General features: G+C 37.7%; 1 protein-coding gene across 1 annotated transcript in view; it reads left to right on the top strand.

The window, feature by feature from the left end:
• LOC128860964 (fat-like cadherin-related tumor suppressor homolog) overlaps nucleotides 1-24,068 on the top strand; it is a 70,826-nt gene that overhangs the window by 17,216 nt on the left and 29,542 nt on the right. The window contains exons 2-9 of the mRNA XM_054098786.1: nucleotides 11,047-11,975; nucleotides 12,698-15,281; nucleotides 15,361-15,467; nucleotides 20,113-20,320; nucleotides 20,379-20,440; nucleotides 20,515-20,670; nucleotides 20,754-21,120; nucleotides 22,285-23,293. Coding sequence (XP_053954761.1) covers nucleotides 11,085-11,975; nucleotides 12,698-15,281; nucleotides 15,361-15,467; nucleotides 20,113-20,320; nucleotides 20,379-20,440; nucleotides 20,515-20,670; nucleotides 20,754-21,120; nucleotides 22,285-23,293 — 5,384 coding nt within the window. The 5' untranslated portion in view covers nucleotides 11,047-11,084. The remainder of the gene's footprint in view (nucleotides 1-11,046; nucleotides 11,976-12,697; nucleotides 15,282-15,360; nucleotides 15,468-20,112; nucleotides 20,321-20,378; nucleotides 20,441-20,514; nucleotides 20,671-20,753; nucleotides 21,121-22,284; nucleotides 23,294-24,068) is intronic.

Raw genomic sequence — 24,068 nt, 5'->3', positions numbered from 1 at the left:
AACACCAAATTTACATCGTTTGTTCTAAGATTTGATGCAATTTTTTTACACTTAGCTTTTAACGTTTCTACTGGTTTTAAGATGAAATTTAAAATCGTCATAAAGCACGTCGGGTATTAGTTACATTTAAATTTAACTGCAAGCACAGATATAATTAGCTACACATTGCTAGTTCACATTAACAATTTTGAAATTATATATACTCGTATAGATACATACATACCTACATATGTATGTTACTTACTTACAGTCATACTGTCTTTGAATAAGTACTTGCTTGCAATTTTTGGCAGTGAACTGATTGTATTTCCGCTTAAAGTAGCTAAACAAGTTTGCGCTGTTCACATTCAAAATTTTACCTACACGCTCATCCATACTCAAAAACATACATACATGCACTTACTGCTATACACATAGGTACATACATATTTATTACGAGTATTATTGTTACGAAGGGTAAGCGAAATATATTGTATCAAGTGAGAAGAGCAAATGAGTAAATTAGTTCAAATTTCGAACTTAAAATATTCTTTTTGTTTTCATTTGGATATTCTAATATGATTATATTCGAAATTATTGTCCATTTTGAATGCTCTTTTTGAGTGGAACTATTTCTTATTCCTAGGCAAAGATTCCTACTTGTCTTATAGCCTAGACCAGTGGTCGCCAACCTTTTCAATGTGTTGAGCTACTTTCAAGATTTTGAAATAAACAGCGAGCTACTTGCACAAGCCAACATAAATTAAATAATACACAGCTATATTCGACATACAATACACGTATTTATTTTACTATTGTAATATACGTTCTATATATAATAAACTTATGACTTATAGTGCTTATACTTAAGCATAACTACATCCATGTTCACACCTATCAATCGTAACAAAATTTTTTGCAGTCATAATGGCAAATCACAAGCGACTTAAAAAAACAACAAAACAGTAATAGTACATTATTATATAAATAAAATATGGGCAGATAAAAAGAGCATATTTAATGAGAAGGTTGACATTCTGACTCATCGATAATTTTTTTAATATTTGCAGTATAATTTGACACAGTCATTCGAATACAGTTATCCAAATGTATATCTGTAAGCCGATTGCGGTATTTATTTGTAATAAATTTCATATTGGAAAAAGAAGATTCACACAAATAAGTTGAACTGAATAACGCTTTCACTTTCAACGCAACACGACATAAAACTGAATACTTATCTTTACTTACTAAAGTCCATATACATTTTGTATTTAAACCTAAAGATTTTAAAGTCAAGTCACTTTGAAAAGCAATCAGTTCCATTTCTGTCACAGCAATGTCTTCGCCAAAGTTGTTCATAACACAAGTTGCAAACTGTTGTATATCAATGTCCATGAAGGGTGAAACAACAAATTGCGTCACTAAAGCAATTTTGCTGAAATCCTTGAAACGATTTTTGAAGTTTTCCTTCAAGTTAGAAACTATTTCCATATGATATTTACTGTCATAGGGCTCTAATAGATTTTTGGATATCTTTTCGGAAATAATAGAAAAATGCTTAGTATCGCGGTTTTTTAGGTTTTGTTCCCAAAATTAAAGTTTTGTAATAAATGCATTTATATCAGAAATCATTTCCGCTAATTCTTTATCCCTGCCTGGAAGCTGCAAGTGAAGCTCATTTAATTTCTCTGTAATGTCCACAAGAAAACCAAAATCTCTGAGCCAAGTCGAATTTTCCAGTTCAGGAATCGGTTCATCGCGTTCTTTGAAAAATTGGAGTATAGCAGGCAGGACATCATTGAAACGTTTGAGCACTCGTCCTCTGCTTAACCATCGCACTTCAGAGTGAAGAAGTAGCTCTCCGTATTGACAGTCAATTTCATCAGTCAAGGTTTTAAATAATCTTCTTTGTAACGCTTGAGCTCTAATCTTGTTCACAATTTTCACCACCAGTTTCATAACGTTGTTCAAGTTTAGAAAATTTCCACATAATGCTTGCTAATGTATAATACAGTGGTAACTAAGAAATTGTGGAAAATTTTCATCCTTATGACGTAGCGCCACGAGCCCCTTATCACAACCCACCATAGCTGGAGCACCGTCAGTTGTCAGGCCTACCATTTTTGATATTGGAATTTTCTCAGAAGAGATGAGATTTTTTAAATGAGAAAACAGCTCTAGCCCAGTAGTATGTCTTTTGGGTGGAAATAAACTTCAAAAGATCTTCTTTAATTGTAAAATCACTAAAAGCCATCCTGACAAATATGGCCATCTGTGAGGTGTCAACTACATCTGTTGATTCATCCAGTTGCAGTGAAAAATAAATACAGTTATCTAAGTCACTTCTTAAACGCAAAAAAAATATCATTGCTCATTTCTTTCTACTCGCCTCATCACTGTATTAGCAGAAAGTTGCATAGATTTTATAGCAGACACTATTTCGTCTTTATTTCTAAAGTTGGCAAATAAAGAATCTGCAGCTTCCAAAAATGCTTGTTTTATGATTTCCCCGTCTTCATAAGGTTTTTTCTTTTGTGCAATTATCTGGGAAACATGATAAGATGCTTCAGTTGCAGCCTTATTTTTGTCGATTGTTTTAAAAAATATTGACTGTTGTCCAATTAACTGGGTTTTTAAATGTTTCAGTTTTTCTTTTCTGGTGGCAGAATTTACCGGGAATGCCTTCTCAAAATTCGAATGTAGAGTTTTATGATGCCTCTCAATATTTCCTTTTTTAGGAACTGACACAGATGTATTACATAACAAACAAACACTTTTGCCTTTAACTTTTGTGAAGAAGTATTGTTCTTCCCATTCCGAATGGAAATGGTATGTCTTCGCCTTCTTACTACTGCTTGCCATAATGTTTCGAACTCTAACCCAACCGCTGCACGCAGAACGTTGATAATGCCGTTCAGTATTAAACTGAGCGCAATGTCGCCGTGCATTGCGTATATATAAAGCCAAAAAATTCTCGAACACGCTAATCGGTTCCAGCCGATCCTAGAACGGAGACGTGACTTCGCGTCGTGTTTGTTGGCGCGAAATCGCTTACCGCAGTGTTGCCGCTGTTTATCTATTTATTATGAAAATTTCTGAAATTTGCTATATTAATACTGGTATGATTTTCAGATTTTTGGATTTTTTGCAACGTGAGCAGCGCGAGCTACCAGAATTGCCTTTGCGAGCTACCGGTAGCTCGCGATCGACGGGTTGGCGACCACTGGCCTAGACAGACGGTGGCGGCGTTAATGACTTAATTCTGAATTATATCAGAAATGAAGTGCAAGTAATGTGGATTGACAACTAGACTTAATTTTCATAATTTAAGCGGATGAGGGGAATTTTGAATGGTAATATTTGCAAAAAATAACAGTTAATATCTATTATGAATGAAAAATAATGCAACTTTTAAAGAGAAGAACAAGAAATACTATATGCAGATTAGTTGTTTTAATATTGCGGAATAGTTTGACAAATAGCAATTTAAGATTTTTTTAAATAAATACTTATTTCTTAGTAACAGGGCAGCTAATATCCGTATGTCTTGCCTGCGATCCATCTTTTACTGACAAAATTATCCAATAAACAAATCAGCTCTTCACTAATCCGCGTAACACCCGTCACTACACCACAGTACAATTTTTATAACGCCGATTAACGCCCCCGCCTGTCTATGATATTAAATTACTTTCTCCTCAAATGAAGTTAAATAGGCCCGATAAGCTCACATATGTAAATAATATTCTTCAGACTGATATGAAGCCGTTTTTGTTTTTGTTGTTTCGTTTAAGCGACCGTTCACCACTTCTTTGCTCGCTAAAGAATCCCATTCCGCGCCAAGCAATAGCAAGTTTAACCATAATCAAGCGACTTTGTTTATAACCGCTTAAATCTTAGAAGAGTCATACTTATACCAGTGATTCCAAGTATAAGTAGAAATATTTTTTCAATCACATTTTACATAATTTCAGGTGATGTGCTTTGAAAAGCAATGGGTTTACATAACAGTTTGAGCGACATATGCTGAGGAGCAGAGTACTGGTCTTTTGACCGTCCTGCGACGGGATTAAACTATTTTGCACACATTCAGGCGGGACGTTCTGAAAACCAATAGGATTACATATGAGTTTGTCAAAGCGATAAAAATGCTGTGCAACCAAATCGTATGCCACCTCGGGTTCAAAGAAAATTTTTCGTTTTATTCACTACTCGCTAGATGGTTGGTGAATCGAAAGCAACTAATCTGTTATGATTTGTATGAAAGTATTTGTTAGATTGTACAGATTGTACTACGTCCCTATGCAGCACTCGCTGCTTGTCCGGGTCTGCTTATTTCTGAATACGTATGAACTTATTCGCCGCGAACATTCATATCTGAAGGCCTTTCACTATCCGCAACCTGTGACACGTTTGGTAGTCTGGAGCTCGACTTTCGTGGAAAAAAAAAGTCCATGATTCCGAAACCGAACTGTATTTTGAACGAACAATTCCTCGCAAGAAGCGACAAAAACCCATTGCCATGCTACTGAAATACGGGAACGTAAATGGAGATGGATTGGACAAACTATCCGCAAACCAGCTAACGAAATAAGCAGAACGGCGTTAGACCGGAACCCTCAAGTACGTCGCTGCAAAGACGCCCTAATCGATCATGGCGACGTAGCCTTTTTTACGCGTTTTTAGGAGTCTACGAAAACCTAACGTGGACTCAGATCAAGCCAAAAGTGCATAATCGACAACATTGGCAATCTCTTGTTTCGGCGAGGCAGCAACAAATAATAATAATAATAATTTGTCTGTCTACGTAAGTTTACGAGCTTATCGGGACTGCAAGCTTTCCAAGTGTAAATTGTTATTATTAAACTGATAATAGACAAAGTTTATACAAATATTCGTAAGTGCGTTCGTATAACAGTACGCGTAAATGTGTAAATATACGCAATTCGAAAGCTTGAACGAATACCCCTCCTATAGGTACATACATAGAAGGGTATATACAGTGATGGACAAAAATTTATATATATATTGTACTTATATAAATCTATATAGTGAGTGTACTATTTCCGTTGGTTTGAAAGTTCAAAAAGTTTGGATTCATGTTACCCTTAATGAATGTTTTTTTTCCAACTCATCTGTTCAAATTTTGCCAAAAATCTATACCCTTTATGCATTTTGAAGAATGGAGGCATTTTGCGTGGTATTCTACTGTGGAAACTGTTATTGTTCAGAGTTCTTCGAATTGTTTTTAGGTGGGCACACTTTGCACACTGATGTGATTGCTACATACTCGGCTAATTTCGAATTTTTGCCCATATCTTTGAGAATCAAACTGATGTCTCTGCGAGATAGTTTCCTCGGGCGGCCACTAGGCGGTGGAGCCAATATTTTTAAGTTTTTTACAATGGTCTGTACTGTTGGTCGACTAAAGTTTGAAATTTCACCATATGACTGTCTTCTTTTCTATTCTGTGTGGTATAACCAAATTTCTTCCGTCAACTGATATTTCTTTCCACGAAACCATTTTTGATGCTTAAATATTCAAATTACAATATTAGTAAAGCAGCAAGTATAATAAAAGAAAAGAAAAAAAAACGGTACTTTACCGTTATCACAACACGCACACCAGTGTATAAGCTAGGATCTTCGTTCTGTATACAGACTTTTGTTAACACTGAAAGAATATTTTTTTTAATTTGCTGAGATTAGAAAATTATTTAAAAAAAAAAACGTATCTAAACATTTTTAAGTGGGCTGGCCAATCAAATTTGGAAAAATATACGAAATTTTACACAGCTATTAAAGTAATATAATAACAAAATTTGGTAATAATCATTTAAATAGTAAAAAATAAACCGATAAACCTTATCATCCTTATCATTAATGGAGTCTGGGGCATATAATAAGTGACTCGCTTCAATACATGGCAGCATTGACAATCCCTGGGCTGATAGTCGAAATGGTGGCCTACCAGAACTAAGACACCAAAAATAACTGACGAAAATAGTTCGTTTTTACCATAATGGAAAACCTTCCCGAATTAAATAAAAGGATGATCATACCCAATAGGGGTTTTTTGGCAGATCACGCGTGGCTCCTGTCCGTACATAATTTTTTTAGTATTCATTGATATTTCATTATGGAAAGACTTACACCTCAACAACGTTTACAAATTGTACAATTTTATTACATATATCGACGCTCTGTGAAAAGTGTTCATCGCGCGCTGAGGGCAAATTTATGGTGTATAGCGATGGGGTCCATTTTTGGGTTAATGGCTACGTCATACGACGTTTCGGTGAGCAAGATTGTACGATATCACACCTTTACTTTACACTTGTATTTATGGAGGTATGTAAAGTCTAAATGATTTGTGGATAAACTAGCTTCGATTGAGGCATTGGAAGCAAACATTACTAAAGTTATTCACGAGATACAGACCGAAATCCTCTAGCGAACCATTCAAAATGGGAGTTTACGGATGACCGAATTACCACACAGTTGCGGCCAACATTTGAAAGGGATTACCTTTAAAAAATAAATGGGATCAATGGTTCTACACAAAAATAATAAAGATTCCCCAATCAATTTGAACTTTTGTTTTATATCAATTTAAAAATTGAAAATCGCATTCAGTTTCATTTTCTCCTTCTGCATATATTAGGGTGTTTTCTGCGTACATTCTATTTTACGATGTATTAAAAGATTTGTAATACTGTTTATGTAAACAATAAGCAGTAGAGCCCCTAGGAGGGATCCTCTTGGTACTCCAATTTCTATTGTTTCAAAGCCAGAAGCACACCCATTTACTTCCGTTCTTTGAGTACTTTCGCCTAGATAGAAATTTAACCATTTTAATTCAATATCTTTTCTTCCATATTTTTTTAGTGTCTCTGATGGTATTTCTCTATCCATTGTTTCGAAAGCTCTTTTATAATCTAAAAATATTGCCATAATTTTCGTTTACCCTCCAATACTTTTCCACTTGTTTATCAGGTAGTCTGCTAGTTACTTTTTCTAGCATTTCATGTTTCAAGCCCACTTTGGGCTCTGCAATAGTGTCAAAAAAGGAAAAGAAATTAAGGTATGGGTATTTATAAATGATTTTTGTAATTTTTCTGATTGATTGAGCAAAATTTATTTATTACCATATTATTTTTTTGGGAGGTCAGTATTGCTTATTCATATTTTTCTATTAACGTTGTGGCAAATTCGTAAGTTTTCCTCAGGCATTCAGAATTAAAGCATTTTAAAGAGAGTACTTCCTTCTTCCTAATTATATTTCTACGCCTAGATATAATTTCCAAGGAAGATATATGTATGTAAATACAGTAGACTCGGGGTTGAGGGAACTAATTCGTGCAAGGGCTATTCCCTTCAACCCAGACTTTCCCTTCAATTGAGATTGAAATTATACATGTACAGAAGTGGGCGGATTATAAATATTTTATTAATACTGTGGTATGTAAGGTAGAGGTACATGCTTTGTGCAGTGAGTGTATTTATTTCATATAATAAAAACATATTATTTGAAGAAGTCCAATATAGTACTTTGTTTTTTCTTAGCTTCCAGTGAATTTTTCACGCAATATCCCTGATATTGTTAAGAAAAATGATGTGTTCGAGCGAGTTGGATTTGTCTTCGGTCCAATGGATTGCTTTGTCAAAAATTTTAATGGTTTCAGCCCCCTCTATTGTACACTTGTCGCCGTGACTCTCGCCTTTTCACTTTTTCTTTCGCACGCATTTTTTTCATTTGAGCTAACGTATGTTTTATCTGGCAGTAATTTCCAAAATAATCCAGTTTTGTCAGCATTGTAAACCTGGCTTTCATCCAACTGTAAATCATTTTTCAGTCGCCAAAATTTTGCCTTGAATGCTGGCACTGCTTCTTGATCAGAAGACAGTTTTTCACCCCAAATTTTCAACAAACTAATTCCAAATCTAGCCTTGAATCCATTTAGCCAGCCCGAACTTGCGTTAAAGCCACTTCCATTTCCATACATTTTTGCATGCAGTTATATATACATATTATATACCAATCATATACGCATTCTAACATAACTGTAAAAAAACTGAAATTGCATAAAAATTTTGAGGTTCCTTCTACTCGGTACTTATTAGATTGAAGGTTCCCTCTACAGGGTACTCAATGACAGAATTTTTGTGGTCCCCTCAACCGACTAGTTCCCTTAATCCGGGGTTCCCTGAACCGCGAGTCTACTGTATTAGTCTCCCGTTTCGTTTCGCATCGTCTCGTAGAATATTACAATTATTATTCAGCAGCTTTAGTTTACCTATTTGCCCCTAATATACGTATGCACAAATACATATGTACATACATAGATATATGTACAATATTGATTTGCTTAGGCTAGCTGAATTTTGGGTTGAAACAATAAAATGAGGGTTGAGATAGTTTGCATTTGCAAAAATAATATTTTCTGCTTAACTCAAGGAGGTAAATGGAGTTACCTACATACATACTACATATTTATATATGCATAAGTATGGGAACGTTCATATATGTATGTACATACAGATATGTGAGTGTATGTACGTTATCGTGTCGCACCAGAGAACTTGCCGTAAATCCAATTGAATTATAAATTTGATATATAGTATTTTATGACTTCCTCGAAAAAATCTTGGTTTAAAATGGTGAAATCGTGAACTTTGCCATTTTGTAAATACCTAAAAAATCTAGTTAGTCATGTAAAAATCTGAATGTTGCACATTTTTCCCCAGTGAATGACCTCAGATGACTTAAGAAATTGAAATTTGAAAAAGGCGAGCCAAGAAACTCGTAAAACACTTAGGCTAAAAGTTCAGATAGTTCAGACGGAGTCCAGACAGATAGAGGTAAGATAGAATAGACAGAGACAGCTGGTCCTGTGAAAATTTTCCAGATTATTTGGCCAATCTGAAAATATCCCCCAGTTTGAGAGAACGAATATTACTGATGCCCGTGACATCGGAACCCAAAATTCGTAGCCTTGCTCTAGCAAAGGCAGGACACTCACAGAGAAAATATCTTTGCACTAAAACTTTCGGGCCTGTAAACCAAGATACTAATAATTTTTAATTTTTTAAGTAAATAAAATTATAAGTTTTTACATACAAACGTGTTCTCGTTGCCTCTGTTAATGCGCCAATTGTCTTGAGACCAGTCCACTTTTTGATGTTGTCAGTCAGGTCTTTTTTCCTGCCGATTCCCCTTCGTCCCTCGAACTTCCTTGTATCCGCAGTTGTAAAATATCAATATCGAGGGAATCCCGAGTCATTCCAGTACGCAGAACCGGCTGCCAATGGAATGAACTGAAGGGTCTATCCCGGGGATTCACGGACCAAGGATCTCAATTTGGCAATAGCGGAATAAATGGGTAGAACACCTGAGGACCTACAACTTCAGCTCTAGTGTGAGCGGCCTCTGGCCCACCGTAAGGTCCCTGTCGAACTCGACTAAGCACAATGGCAGGGAGGCAATCACCTTTGTTGGTTGTGTTTCCTCGGGCCCGCAGCGATGCGCGAGCTATTTTACTCGACAATTTATATTGCATCCTTCGATCGACAGATCAAAGCTATCTGGTAACCCGACGGTTGCACAAATCGCCAAAAAAAGTGCACCACTTGCTTTCTACAATGACGAAGTTCAGGTGGCTCTCAAAAAAGCTAAAACTTCTAAAGCCATCGGCCCCGACATGATTGATGCTGAAAAACTTGGGTCCGACGGGAGTAGCCTTTATCGCAAGGGTCTTCATGTATGTCATAACTATCAATATTAATCTATTCTATTATTGTACCTGATAAGTGTAAAATATGGAGTCTTAACGATGCATAACTCTCCTTTCTCCAGTAGTAAAGACGCTTGCGGCCTTCCTACTTCCTGTCTTTACTACACTCTTACTACTACTCCCAACTATACATCAACATGGTTTCAATAAAGTGCACCATACCACCAGAGTACTGAACGCCATAAAAACACAGATAAATCGCAGACTTAATCAAAAATGCCACTACGAGAGAAATATCTTGGTAGCGCTAGACTTATCAAGAGCCAACCATTCCAACTATTACATGATATTCAAGTGACCCTCCCGTCGGAACTGAATAGTGAGCAGGCAAACTACTTGTGTGGTCTATACTCATCAGTAATATTTCGAGATTAAAACTCAAAACAGACATGTAAATTGTTATGAAGTCGATTGTTATTGGGCGGGGCCCACTTTTGGCTCAGCGACGGTGTCAATAAGCGAAATTGCTTTTATTGGAGCAAACACAATCCACAAAGGTTCAATCAAGTATCAATGCATTCACAAAGATCTACTGTTTGGTGCGGTTTATGGCATGGGGGGATGATCTTTTGAAATGAGGAAGAAGACACTGTTACCGTCAATGGTTCTCGGTATAGATAGTTTTAATCCGATTTCAGTGACGAGAGCTCAACAACATCTATAAATCGAGCTTCGATTCCATCAATACGGAGGAAAAATTTGAGAACTGGAGAAATTCGACATCTCACATAGCCCTTTGGCCGCCGCGGACATGCAACTTGACACCCCTTGATTATTTTTTCCGGTGCCACATCAAATCCTTAGTCTACGCAAACAAGCCGACCACTCGGGTCGGCCAAAATTCGAGACATTATTGCCGGAATAACCGCTTGAAGCAAAGCCGGTGCTTGAAGCAGAGCCGGTTTGGGTTCTACGTTACTTGTATGACCCGGATTTACATATATGCGGCCAAGGACTGTCACTCTAGTTGCATTCTTCATACATTTTCCGCAATGTTCATGCGGCTACAATGACAACAACAGAAGCGGCTATTTGAATGATATGCTGTGTCTTAATATATATAATGGCATGAATGTAGTTTTATAATAAAGATATAATCAATTTGATATTTCACGCCGTTGTTGTCTTATTTAAATTTAATTTTTATCGTACTTATCTCGCCACTCTATATTTTATATTTACATATTCTACTTAACCATGTTATTGTTTTAAGAGAAAATGTCTACTACAAGTGCATCTATAATTACTTTATACGTTTTCGTTTTTGCAGGATTATGCCATGTAAATTGTTCTTATAGTATTTGTAATATGAAGATCAAACGCTATGCAGTGTTCGTGACTCAAAAACTGCCCATGTCCTCATGGACAATTATCTTAATTTGGTTTTGCATATTGCAACCAACTTATCCGAAAACGGATGTTCGCGAACCAAGAGAGCAACAACACCAGCGAACGCATCATCATCAGAGAAGTGAGGCGACAACATCACTACACAGCACTGCAAACTATATCACATTAAACAAGTACAAATTCCGACACAAGTTGTACAATGCCACCATACCCGAGAATAGTGTGGGCAAAACATATGCGATACCACTGGCGCATGAAGACATTATGGGCATTGTCATTATACCGGGTGCTGAGGTCAAGTATCGCATCGTAGCAGGAGATCGTGATAAGCTATTTAAAGCTGAAGAGCGTCTAGTTGATGACATTGCATTTCTAGCAATACGCACAAGAACTAGCAACGTTGTGCTAAATCGAGAAAAGAATGAAGAATATTTGTTGAAAGTGAGAGCAATGATCAAATATAATCTGGGCGATGATTATATGGGTGATGAGACGGAAACCACTATACATATACGTGTATTGGATCGTAACGACTTAAGTCCGCTCTTCTATCCAATTGAATATTCACAAATCGTACCGGAGGATATGCCAATTCACAGGAGCATCTTGCGTGTTACAGCCGAAGATGCGGACTTAGGAATTAATGGCGAAATTTACTATAGTTTTCTAATCGACAATGAATACTTTTCGATACATCCCACGACTGGAGTAATTATGTTAAATAGGCAGCTAAGATATACAGAAAATTCCCATTTTAATTTGACAGTGCTTGCGAACGATCGCGGCTCAGCCATTAATCATTACAATCATCAATCGAGTAAAGCGAAAGTTTCCATTACAGTAGAACAAGTAAGTGTCCTAAGTTTTCAAGTATAATTTACCTAGATATTAAATTCTCCATACAAATTGAGTTTTTGAAGCCCTTCAGTGAAAAAAATACCATTCCTCCAAGAGGGTTAGTTGCTAAATCATTTCCATCAAACAAAATGCCAGTTTAGTGACTTTATATTCCTTCTTAAGATAACTCTACAAATAATTCATAAGTTTTTATACAAGTACCAGAACCATATAAAATCGGCCCCTGAGTCCGAAAATCTATGTACATAATCACTTTTCTTTTATGTAGTTTTGGAGATAGCGCCAAATAACGGTTTTAGATTAAGAAAGAAAAAGCAAATCATAAAATTCCCTAACATCTGCTATCTTTCGATTATGCTTCGTTTTCATTAAATGTAAACGTTTTCAAGATTTACAAGTTTACAAAAAATGATAATTTTTAGTTTTAGAATGTAGTATATATAAGAAAACGATTTTCGAAAATCTTTTTTACTCATTTCTTAAACCTAACATATCTAGAAAAAATCCAACGCAGTTTATGTAAATTTTCGACCTCAGCGACCGATTTTACATGGTTCTGGTTCTCGGCTAAAAAAATCATTAATTATTTGTAAAGCAGAAGGGCACTAAGCTGGCAATTGAAAAGATTTCCAGACTAAAATTGCTACTTTTATTTTTTATTTTGAGATTTTTAACGTTACTAATTCGCTATTACTGTAAATTGTCAATTTCAGGTTAATTTACACACTCCAGAAATATATTTTAAGACTTTTTCAAGTATAACGTCGAATTTTAGTTCTAATATTTATGGTATAGTTAAGGTCAGTGACAATGACACTGGCAAACATGGCGAAATAAATAAGTTACAAATTGTTGATGGTGATCCCGATGGAAATTTCATTATTACACCAACACATAATGTCGGCGAATATTATATTGAAATAAATAAATTTGCAAAACTAAATGATTCCATAAAATATAATCTCACGTTGCGAGCCGAAGATAAAGGAGTGCCCATGCGGCACTGCTATAAAACCATTCCAGTAAACTTCATTAAGGAACGAAATAACGCACCAGTATTTACTAAGCATTTATATGAAATCTCAATACCCGAAACATCGCCACCAAATATGCCCGTCATAAGGCTGAAAGTGACTGATCCCGATTTAGGCAAGAATGCAATGGTCTATTTGGAGATAGTGGGCGGCAATGAAGGCGGTGAATTTAGAATAAATCCCGATTCAGGCATGTTATACACTCAAAAACCACTCGACGCCGAAAGCAAATCCTTCTACACACTCACTGTCTCCGCCATCGATCAAGCTAATCTCGGTTTCCGCAAGCAATCATCGGCTAAGGTGAAAGTAAATATTCAGGATATGAATGATAATGACCCGATTTTCGAACCGATGAATACAACCATCGAATTAGATGAAAATGAAATGGCTGGCACTTTTGTTGTTAAATTAACAGCGCGAGACAAAGACAGTGGCGAGAATGCATACATATCATATAGTATAGCTAATCTGAATGACGTACCTTTTGAAATTGACCATTTCACAGGTGAATTGAAAACAACTACTTTAATCGACTACGAAACCATGAGGAGATCATATGTGCTCAGCATACGCGCATCAGATTGGGGACTGCCGTATCGACGCCAAACCGAGCTTGAGCTACAAATCAAAATTAGAGATATCAACGATAATCGCCCACAGTTTGAGCGTGTCAATTGCGTCGGTAAAGTTATGCGGAATATACCAGTTGGCACGGAAATATTTACACTTTCGGCCATAGATTTCGATGCTGGCGATTTCATAACCTACCGCCTCATATCGGGAAATGAAGATGGCTGCTTTAATCTTGATCCCACTACAGGCATACTATCGATAGGTTGTGACTTGGCTGATATCACCGTATCAACGCGCAATATAAATGTGTCCTCCACCGATGGCACACATTTTTCTGATGAAATGAACATTGCAATTGAAATAGTGGGCGATGAGAAAAGTGGATTTATGGAACATATCGATATGTTCAACGGGTATGGTAGCTTTGAATGTCGTGAAACTGGTGTTTCCAGACGTCTGGCAGAGAATTTGGCGGCAGCCGAACGCAATAATGCCAATGTTCACGAAAATACCTTCATAAACGATCTGGGACTGACGCCGAGCCGTTATGGCGAGAACATACATGCACCGGAATTTATAGACTTCCCACGAGAACTACGACTGAACGAGAGCATTGAGTTGGGTGAGACCGTGATGTGGATAAAAGCTAGGGATCGCGATTTAGGTTACAATGGCAAATTGGTGTATGGCATATCTGACGGTGACAACGATTCGGTATTTCGCATTGATCCTGATAGTGGCGAGCTGCAAATAATTGGCTATCTCGATCGGGAGCGGCAAGATGAATATGTGCTAAATATAACTGTTTACGACCTCGGACAGCCACAGAAATCTCAATCGAAATTGTTACCCGTCTTTATATTAGATAGCAACGATAATCGCCCGGTTTTCCAAAAATCTCTTGCAACCTTTCATCTTCCAGAGAATGCATTTAATGGTACATTGATATTTTGCCTAAATGCATCCGACGCAGATATCGAGGAGAATGCCAAAATTACCTACATAATGCAGACTGAGACAAGAGATTTTTTCGTCAATACTACCACCGGTTGCATATATTTGACAAACGCGTTGGATCGTGAAAAGCTGGACAAGTATGAATTACACATACTAGCCAAGGATAATGGCGAAGCACCGCTCACAGCGGAAGCAGTAATAAATATACTGGTAGAGGATATTAACGACAATGCACCAATATTTGGTGTACAAGAATTCATATTCAAAGTACGTGAGGACATTCCGCGCGGCACTGTGGTGGCAGCAATCGAAGCGACCGATATCGATATCGGGCCTAATGGTGAAATATATTTCTCGATCAAAGAAGACCTCGTCGTTGAAGAACTTTTCAAAATCGACAAACACACTGGCGTTATAAGGACATTGGGCTATCTGGATTACGAGAAACGACAAGTACATAATTTGATTGTGAGCGCCATAGATCGCGGCACACCGTCTTTAACAATGGATATGCCTGTTGTGATCGAGATCATTGATGTGAACGAAAATCGGTTTGCGCCCGAATTCGGTGATTTTGTATACACAGGAAAGGTGAAGGAAAATCTTCCAGAACGCAGTTTCGTAATGAATTTAACCGCAAAAGATGCCGACACAAACGGACCAGACTCAAAGATTTCCTATAGCATAAGAGGCGGCGATGGTCTGGGAGTGTTTGCGGTGAATGATGAAGGTAAGATTTTTGAGGAAAAATTCGTGTGTTAAAGCGTAGCAGTTATAGAGAGTACTTATGTTGTTGTTTTTATTTAAAGGTGTTATACGCACATTGTCGCACTTGGATGCTGAAACAAAATCCAGTTACTGGCTTACGCTTTGCGCTCAAGATCACGCAATTATACCGCTAAGCAGTTGTGTACAGGTAAATACATACTTATGTCTGGTTAGTAATAAATTAAATCCAATTTGCCCTATGAAATTGAGATTAGTATTCAAGGACATACACATGTGCTCAAAATAATAGAAGTGCCACGAACAACCAAGTTTTAAGGAGGACTATAAAATGCTCAGCAAGCAATTCCTGCTTGAATGTTATCGTAAGAATCACCCTTGCAGACATTTGCTAGAGCTTGAGTCACCTCCCAGGCGAGTCGGGAGACATCTCTTCGACTACACCGACGAGATCTAGAAACAAACACAACTGCATCTACTGGTTCGGACAGTATATAGACAGACATTAAACGACATTTATCGGGAGAGTCTCACCACCTTCCTAAACTCTAGACTCCCTTACAGACGGACTTTGACTTTGATATGACGGATAACTTTGGCTCAATTATATATATATATATATATGTATAATATATATAATATCGCAAAAGCGAAATATCGGTGAAAGCAAAATTAATAAAAACATTTTTCTAATAGCGGTCGCCCCTCGGCAGGCAATGGCAAAGCTCCGAGTATATTTCTGCCATGAAAAAGCTCCTCATAAAAATATCTGCCGTTCGGAGTCGGCTTGAAACTGTAGGTCCCTCCATTTGTGGAGCAACATCAAGACGCACACCACAAATAGGAGGAGGAACTCGGCCAAACACCTAACAGAAGTGTACGCGCCAATTATTTTTTTTTTTTATTTTTCATAATATAATATATTATATATAATTTTCCCATACACCCTTTTTGGGTGTTTGGCCGGGCTCCTCCTCCTATCTATGACGTGCGTCTTGATGTTGTTTCACAAATGGAGGAACCTACATTTTCAAGCTGACTCCGAATAGCAGATATTTTTTATGAGGAGCTTTTTCATGGCAGAAATACACTCGGAAGTTTACTATTGCTTGCCAAGGGGCGACCGCTATTAGAAAAAACTTTTTCTTCATCTTGGTCTTTTACCGAGATTCGAACCTACATAGTCACGTACCAACCCATTCGGCTACGACGGCCGCCGTCTGTCTGGATATTGTAGCAGGTTAAACTTCGACTTATCCAGAATTATTATCTATATTATATTGAGTATGTAGACATGTATCCCGAACGACACTAACCACCTATGCACATTCCCTCTTTAGCATCATCACCTAACACCCCTCTCCCTCTGGACCCATCCTGCATGCTTCCTGAGCGTACCGTTAAATGAGTTATATGGCGATCGGTGATTATATCGCACTGAGAGGGTCTAGTGAACTGCTACCAAGTTTTAAATAGTTTTGTGTTTTAAAAGTTTTAAACTCGTATGCTATTTTTTTTCTCAATGCTGGGCATGCAGTTTTTAGCCCATTCAATATTAGTGACACAATTTTCGTTGTTTTTTGAAAAACTTTTTTCCACTGATTATTGAGCATTGTCTTCTATATAAAGACCTTCGAACATTGCTTTATATGGAAAAAATATGCAAAAAATATTATAGTTATGATCATGACAGAAACTTTATGGATAGAAATGAATGAGTGAGAACACATTCTGAGTTTCTGTGAGCCAAGCTTTAATCAGGCATCGCAAATTGAAAGCTTTGAGCCCTTTTTCTCAGGATTTTCGTTTTTTGGATTAAGACACTCTTGCAGTAACGAGCGATATGTACCATAAAAGTAGGAAGGAATGCGTGTGAGGCTAATACCATATTAAAAAAAAGGACACATATCTATTGATTTGTATTATTGTAGAGAGACTTTTTGGGAGTTGTTTTCAGATAAATTTATTGGCTCCTTGAAACTCTCATTGCATCGATATGCTAGTATGGTGACCGCATTTGATGCAATTTCTCACAAAAAAAGCCTGTGGTTAAGCAATTAGTTAGCAGCTCATATCACAAATAGCTCCTAGCCAGACCAACTTCACTCCAGTTATGTTGTTAAATATTGTTTTAAATTTAGATATGCCAGGTTAAGAGAAGAGAAAAGAAGATAGTTTAAGAAATTTGAGGCACACGTGACTGCACACAAAAATTATTTAGGTACCTCAATGATCGCTTGCTCTGAAGTAATATGGGTACCAGCAAACCTCGATATTGAAGGAAATTGCAGAGCAAAAGTGGGTTGTGGTCTCTTTTGCCCACTTACAGTGAGTCAAAAAAGTATTGGCACACTCGAAAAATCAAAGTTCTCAATGTTATCTTTTTCTTCTAATGAAAGTATAAGTATTACGTATCTGAAAAAAAAAATTAAATTAAATTCACATCAAAAAATTATTGGCACATTCTTTATGTTAGCTAATGCTTTTGGCGTTATAACGGTAAACTCCCGTTATTTTCACTCTTGCTTCTTACTTATTCGTACGTTTTAGGAATTGCATACGGCTGCAAAATGGACCATGGTACTGAAAATTCCCTAGAACTACGTCAGTTAATGATAAAACTGTATTTTGGAAAAAAATCCTATCACGAAATTGGCAAACTTGTCGATAAATCATGTTATGCATTATTGCAATACTGGCAAAATAGCTCCGGAGAACAGATCTGGTCGCCCAAAAAAATTAACCGAACAACAGGAGCGAATTGTGGTGTTCTCGGTGACACAAAATCCAAAAACTTCGGCTGTCAAATTGTGCGAGACCCTGCAAAATTTGTTTGAAATCAATTTCAACCCCCAAACTGTTCGGAATACTCTATAAAAGGCTGGGTGGAAGGAAATGTTGTTGTTTGGGGGTGTTTCGCGGCATCCGGTGTCGGAAAGCTCGTGTTCATAGATGAGACCATGGATAAGCATGTGTATCACGACATTCTTAAATAAATTTAAGTCCAAGTGTCCAAAAACTGGGCCTCAATGGGACAACTTGGCAATTTCAACAAGATAAAGACCCAAAACATTCGTCTCATCTTGCAGTTTATATACCATTGCAGTTTATATACTATTGTCAATACCTTAAAACACCCCCCAATTGCCGGACTTAAATCCTATTGAGCATGTGTTTCATCTTCTGGGACGGAAGATACGATCTCACCACATAACGTCAAAGGATTCTCTAAAATAGACAATGATTGATGAATGGAATAAAATAACACCTTCCGAAACTTCAAATCTATTAAATAGTATGAAGAGACATTTGCAGGCTGTTATTCAGTCTAAAGGAGGCCACACAAAGTATTAGCGCGTTACAGCTGCAATGGAGCAAGCTTTATACGCTACCTGTACCAATACTCTTTTGATGTGAATTTGTGCCTTATTTTACCTTTCAAGGTTGAGCTTGGAAACCTAAGTCGAAATTAACTTTTTTTGTTCAGATACGTAATAAATAAATACATTTAAAAAATACATTTTTTTTATTTTTTTATACTTTCATTAGAAGAAAAGTTATAGCACTGAGAACTTTGATTTTTCGAGTGTGCCAATACTTTTTTGTCTCACTGTATAACAAAATCAATATACCTTCTGCTCAAATATGAACGAGACGTTATCAATGAAACAGTCCGCGGATGGACTGGTAGGACTGTTATAAGCTTACATAGCAAATTTCAGCGTGATATGTCACATAGTTTGTTTTCTGTGCTACTGTAAACAAGTCAAGCTAGAGTGTGTTCTTCGAATTCTCTTTTATGACTTCAATTGTCTCAAAATGTTTTCCACGGAGCGGCAACTTGAGCTTGGGAAACAGGAAAAAGTCACATGGAGCCATATCAGGCGAATACGGTGCTTGCGGAACGATATTAACATTATTTTTGTTCAAATAATCGCGAACAAGACGTGATGTGTGAGCTGCATTATCGTGATGCAAGAACCATGACTTGTTGTCTCACAATTCCTTCCTTTTAAGACGAATGTTCTCGCGCAAACGCTTTAAAACGTCTAAATAATATTCAGTGTTAACCGATTTTGCGATTTGTGCGATTTTCAAGCACAATTTCCTTTACTTTTCCGATGTTTTCGTCGTTTACTGATGTTGCTGGATGACGTTCATGAGGCAAGTTTTCAACCGATGTACGGCCCTCTTTGAACGATTTGTACCACTGGAAAACACGTGCACGCGATAGAGCAGAGTCCCCATAGGTTGTCTACAACATTTTTAAGGCGTCTAAAGCCGAAATTTTGTTGGAATAACAAAATTTCAAACAAATTCTTTGTTCAACTTGAATTTCCATCGTTAAATTCGAAGAACACACTCGAACTTGACTTGTTTACAGTAGCACAGAAAACAAACTATGTGACATATCACGCTGAAATTTGCCATGTAAGCTTATAACAGTCCTACCAAAAAACAAAAAATTTATTTTTGCCATATGTCATCCGCGGACCGTTTTATTGATAACGTCTCGTTCATATTTGAGCAGAAGGTATAGTATGAGAGACTAACCATGCTTACTAGATTTTAGAGCGAATACCTCTAGACATTTTCTCCTCAGGCGTTCTGCTTTTATCCCATTGAAACTTAAATATTTTTATATTTAATTAATTTCGTATTAGATATTTCAGGTGTAAAATTAGTCGGCTACTACTATTTTGCAAATAAAACGCATCGCCTTTCTAATTATGTGTTCAACCGCTGTCGTTTTTGTTCCTTTTTAGAGTTTAATGTGCTGCTTTTTGGGAACCTCGACCTAATCTAACTTTTATCTTAATTTATTTCATATGCAGGTTAATATTCAGGTGGAGGATGAGAACGATAATGTGCCGTTAACTGACAAACCAGTCTATTACGTTTCTGCTTTGGAAGGTAGTCCAGAGAATACGCCAGTCATTCAATTAAATGCTTACGACAATGACAAAAATCCAGCTCAGTTCTTTACTTATCGCATAACGTCTGGAAATCCGGAAGGTTTCTTCGAACTGAATTCAACCACAGGTAGGAGTAATTAGTAAATGCTTGCACTGAAGTAACGAAAAAAAAATTTCTCATGCAGGTGATTTAACGACAACGGAAAGAAAATTAGATAGAGAAAACCAAGCTGAGCATATTCTAGAGGTTGTTAGATTGTTTTTAAGAAAGCATAATCATTAAATTACTCTTTCTTTCTCTCTCCCTCCGCCACACTGTAGATCTCCATTTCCGATAACGGCACTCCAGCTCTTACATCAACTACGAGAGTTGTTGTTTCAGTCGAAGATATAAACGATCATAGTCCAGAATTCGAGCAGCGGTTTTACAAAATTCAAGTACCATCGACTCTGGCCTCCAACGAAACAGTTTTCCAGGTATTCACTATTTACGCATAAACACGGCGATCGCATAAATACGAAATACGAATAATATTTTTACTATTTTTATCACTGCATAGGCGCGCGCCATAGACAATGATATCGGCGATAACGGGCGTATCACTTATTATATCAAATCCGGAAAAGGCAAGAATCGCTTTCGCATGGACCCTGACACAGGCTTCATTTATTTGATGAAACCACTTGAAACCGATGCAGAATATGATTTAAATATACGCGCCGAAGATAATGGAAATCCGAAACGTAGCCAAAATGCCAAACTGAATATAGTTGTTATAACGATTTCAACAAATTCCCCACACGCACCTACCATAAAGGCGGACGATAGTCGCATTGATGTGACAGAAAGCGATCGGCCAGGCTTTTTGGTTGCACTCGTGCAGGCGTCTGATGAAGACAACGACCATCTGTGGTACAACTTGACGGGTGAGTTTAATGACAATAGAAAATAGTAAAACATACGAGCAGAAAGCCCTTTTAGCTATGTATGTCTCCTTCATGCTTGTTTTTAATTATTTTTTTTTGTCGGGACAGACTAGCAGTCAGACACAATAAAGTCTATTGTACTGCACTCGGGTTCCTTTTTTAATTTTCTTTAAATCTACTCGACCTCCGAATAAATCTGAGTAGATCTTGTGGTGCCAAAGAGTCAAGGTGGTCGATTCTTACCAAATCAGTGCCAAGGACCTCAAGCCTGATTCGAGCGAAGGCCAGGCAGACGCACAGAAAGTGGACCACATGCTGGGCAGAGTGCACTGCCTAAAATGTCCACCTTTTTCATGTGCTTTGCTTATAGAAAGTGGCCCGTCATCAGCTCAACCAGCCGCCTACAGTACCCTCTGCTTAGTGAAAGGAGGAACTGCCACAGTTGATCGGACATGACAGGTTTGCCCATCTGCAGCCTCTTTCAGCCTGCCAAGCTCGCGTGGGTTTGAGTACCCCGTTTGCTAACCGTGCCTTTGATGGCTGCAGAAGAGAGTGGCAGAACGGGCTCCGGGCCAAAGAAATTGGGCTCAAAGTCTATTCTGGCTAAAGAGTCAGAGATCTCGTTACCCGCGATACCCACGTGTCCCGGGACCCATGTTAACATCAGGATATTATGTCTGCCGACATAGTTTAACCAGGATTTACAGTACTGCCCTTGAGGTGGTTGAAGGGCTGTCGTTTCAGACACATACAGATGGAGAGGCACATCTGTTTTCCACAACAAAGAGAATCGCTTCTTGAACAGCATACACCTCTGCCTAAAACACAAATGCATGCATTCCAAGAGCGAGGTGTAGTTTCTGAATTTACCACAGTTGAGCCTCTGGCAGCACCACACTGTATCTTTTGTCAAGTATCTCTGGATGGCATGGAGTCAAGGGGCAGGACGAGGCTCGTTGGCTCGAAGTCCATGCCTACTCTGTTATCCAATGCCGGACAGGGGCTGTACCAATTCCCATTGTGTTTCAGCCTACAGAAGGCCTTCAAGGCCTCTCCTTGGATGAAAACATCAAGTGGTAAAAACATCACTTCATGCTTTGATAAAAAAAGTAATTATTCAGCAAATTCTTAAAGAAATCTAATAAAACATTTTCCTCACTGCAGGTGGAAACGAACGCAATGAATTCTACATCGGCAAGGACAATGGCCACATTTTACTATCGAAAAGCTTAGATCGTGAAACACAGGCCTCGTACAATTTGACCGTCAGCGTTACGGATGGCACACATATCGTTAACACTAACCTGTATATACGCGTTGTCGACATCAACGATAATCGTCCGCAATTCACACAAGATATGTACTATGTAAATATATCGGAGAATATCGAGGAGGAAGCTATCATTATGCAGCTGCATGCAACCGATAAAGATGAGGATAATAAAATTTTTTACACTCTACACGCCGCACAAGATCCTTCATCGCTCTCATTATTTCGCGTAGATTCCATCAGTGGAAATATACTGGTCACACAACGTTTGGATTACGAAAAGAATAGGCATCATACATTAATAGTGATCGCAAAGGATCAAGGTACACCAGCTAAGCGAAATTATGCGAAAATCGTGATAACCGTACACGATCATAATGACCATCATCCAGAATTCATGAGCAAAATCGTGCAAAGCAAAGTGCCAGAGAGTGCGGCGATCGGCTCGAAAGTGGCCGAACTTACAGCATTAGACTTGGATAGTGGAAAAAATGCTGAAGTGAAATATTCCATTATAACTGGGAATGTGGGGAATACTTTCGAGATGGATCCAACAATGGGCATAGTTACACTATTAAAGAGCTTGAATATTAACAAAATGCAAGAGTATATGTTGCAAATAAAGGCCACAGATCTCGGTGAACCGCCACTGTCCTCACAAATGCCATTACACATTATTGTAACAATGTCCGAAAATGATCCTCCCATCTTTATGGCGCCGCTAAATGTCATCGAAATTTATGAAAGTATTCCCATTGGTACATTTGTTTGTCAAGTGGAAGCGCGTTCATCGTCATCTGTGTTCTATGAAGTGGAGGACGGTGATGAAGGTGATCGCTTTCGTATTAATCCCTCGACAGGTGTAATAACAGCGAATGACATAATTGATTATGAGAAAAATAAGTAAGTAAAAGAGCTGTTTACTTTCAAAATTTTAATACTATCTTAGTCAAAAATTGAAACTGCTTTCAACTTAAATGAAAGGAGTTGGGGGGAAAGGATAACGATTGAATTACTTCTGAAAAATTATTTTAGGAAAAACACTAACGAAAAAGGCAAGCATCGTTTTTGTATGGATCCCAACTACGGTTTCATTTATTTGATGAAACCCTTATCTATATTAAGATCATTTTAGCTAGAATATAAAAATGACCATGTGCAACAATAATAATATTTTTATTTTTACAAGTTTAAAGAAATTCATATGATTTTTAACGTTAAAATATACTGCGGGCGACGCCCGTCAAATTCGAATTTAGTACAGAAAATCTTGACGGGCGAGGCCCGGAACCCAGAATAATACATTGGCTCTACACAGCAGTAGTTAAGCCAATTCTCTAATATGGTATTGAAGTAAGGTGAATGCTCCCGAGAAGGGTATGAACAGTAAAAGAGTTGACGTGGGTCAAAGACTCACATCTGTTCTGATAACCGGTGCAATATCAACCACACCATCGAAAGCATTATAGGCGACATTAAACCTCCTCCAGGTAAATCTGCAAGGAAAATATATTGCGTAGTGGTGGTCAAACACGGGCTACGGCGGTGTTAAAATCCTGGCAGGCATTTCGGAGATTTGTAGACTGGTGAACTATGCACTTCCACTTACGATTGCAATTACAATGTTCGCGACCCACCTACTCTCAAGTAAGAGTGGGAACGGGACGATGTAAGACAG

Source organism: Anastrepha ludens, chromosome 4, assembly GCF_028408465.1.
Source record: "Anastrepha ludens isolate Willacy chromosome 4, idAnaLude1.1, whole genome shotgun sequence".
NCBI lineage: Eukaryota > Metazoa > Arthropoda > Insecta > Diptera > Tephritidae > Anastrepha > Anastrepha ludens.
This window is presented reverse-complemented; position numbering and strand designations above follow the sequence as displayed.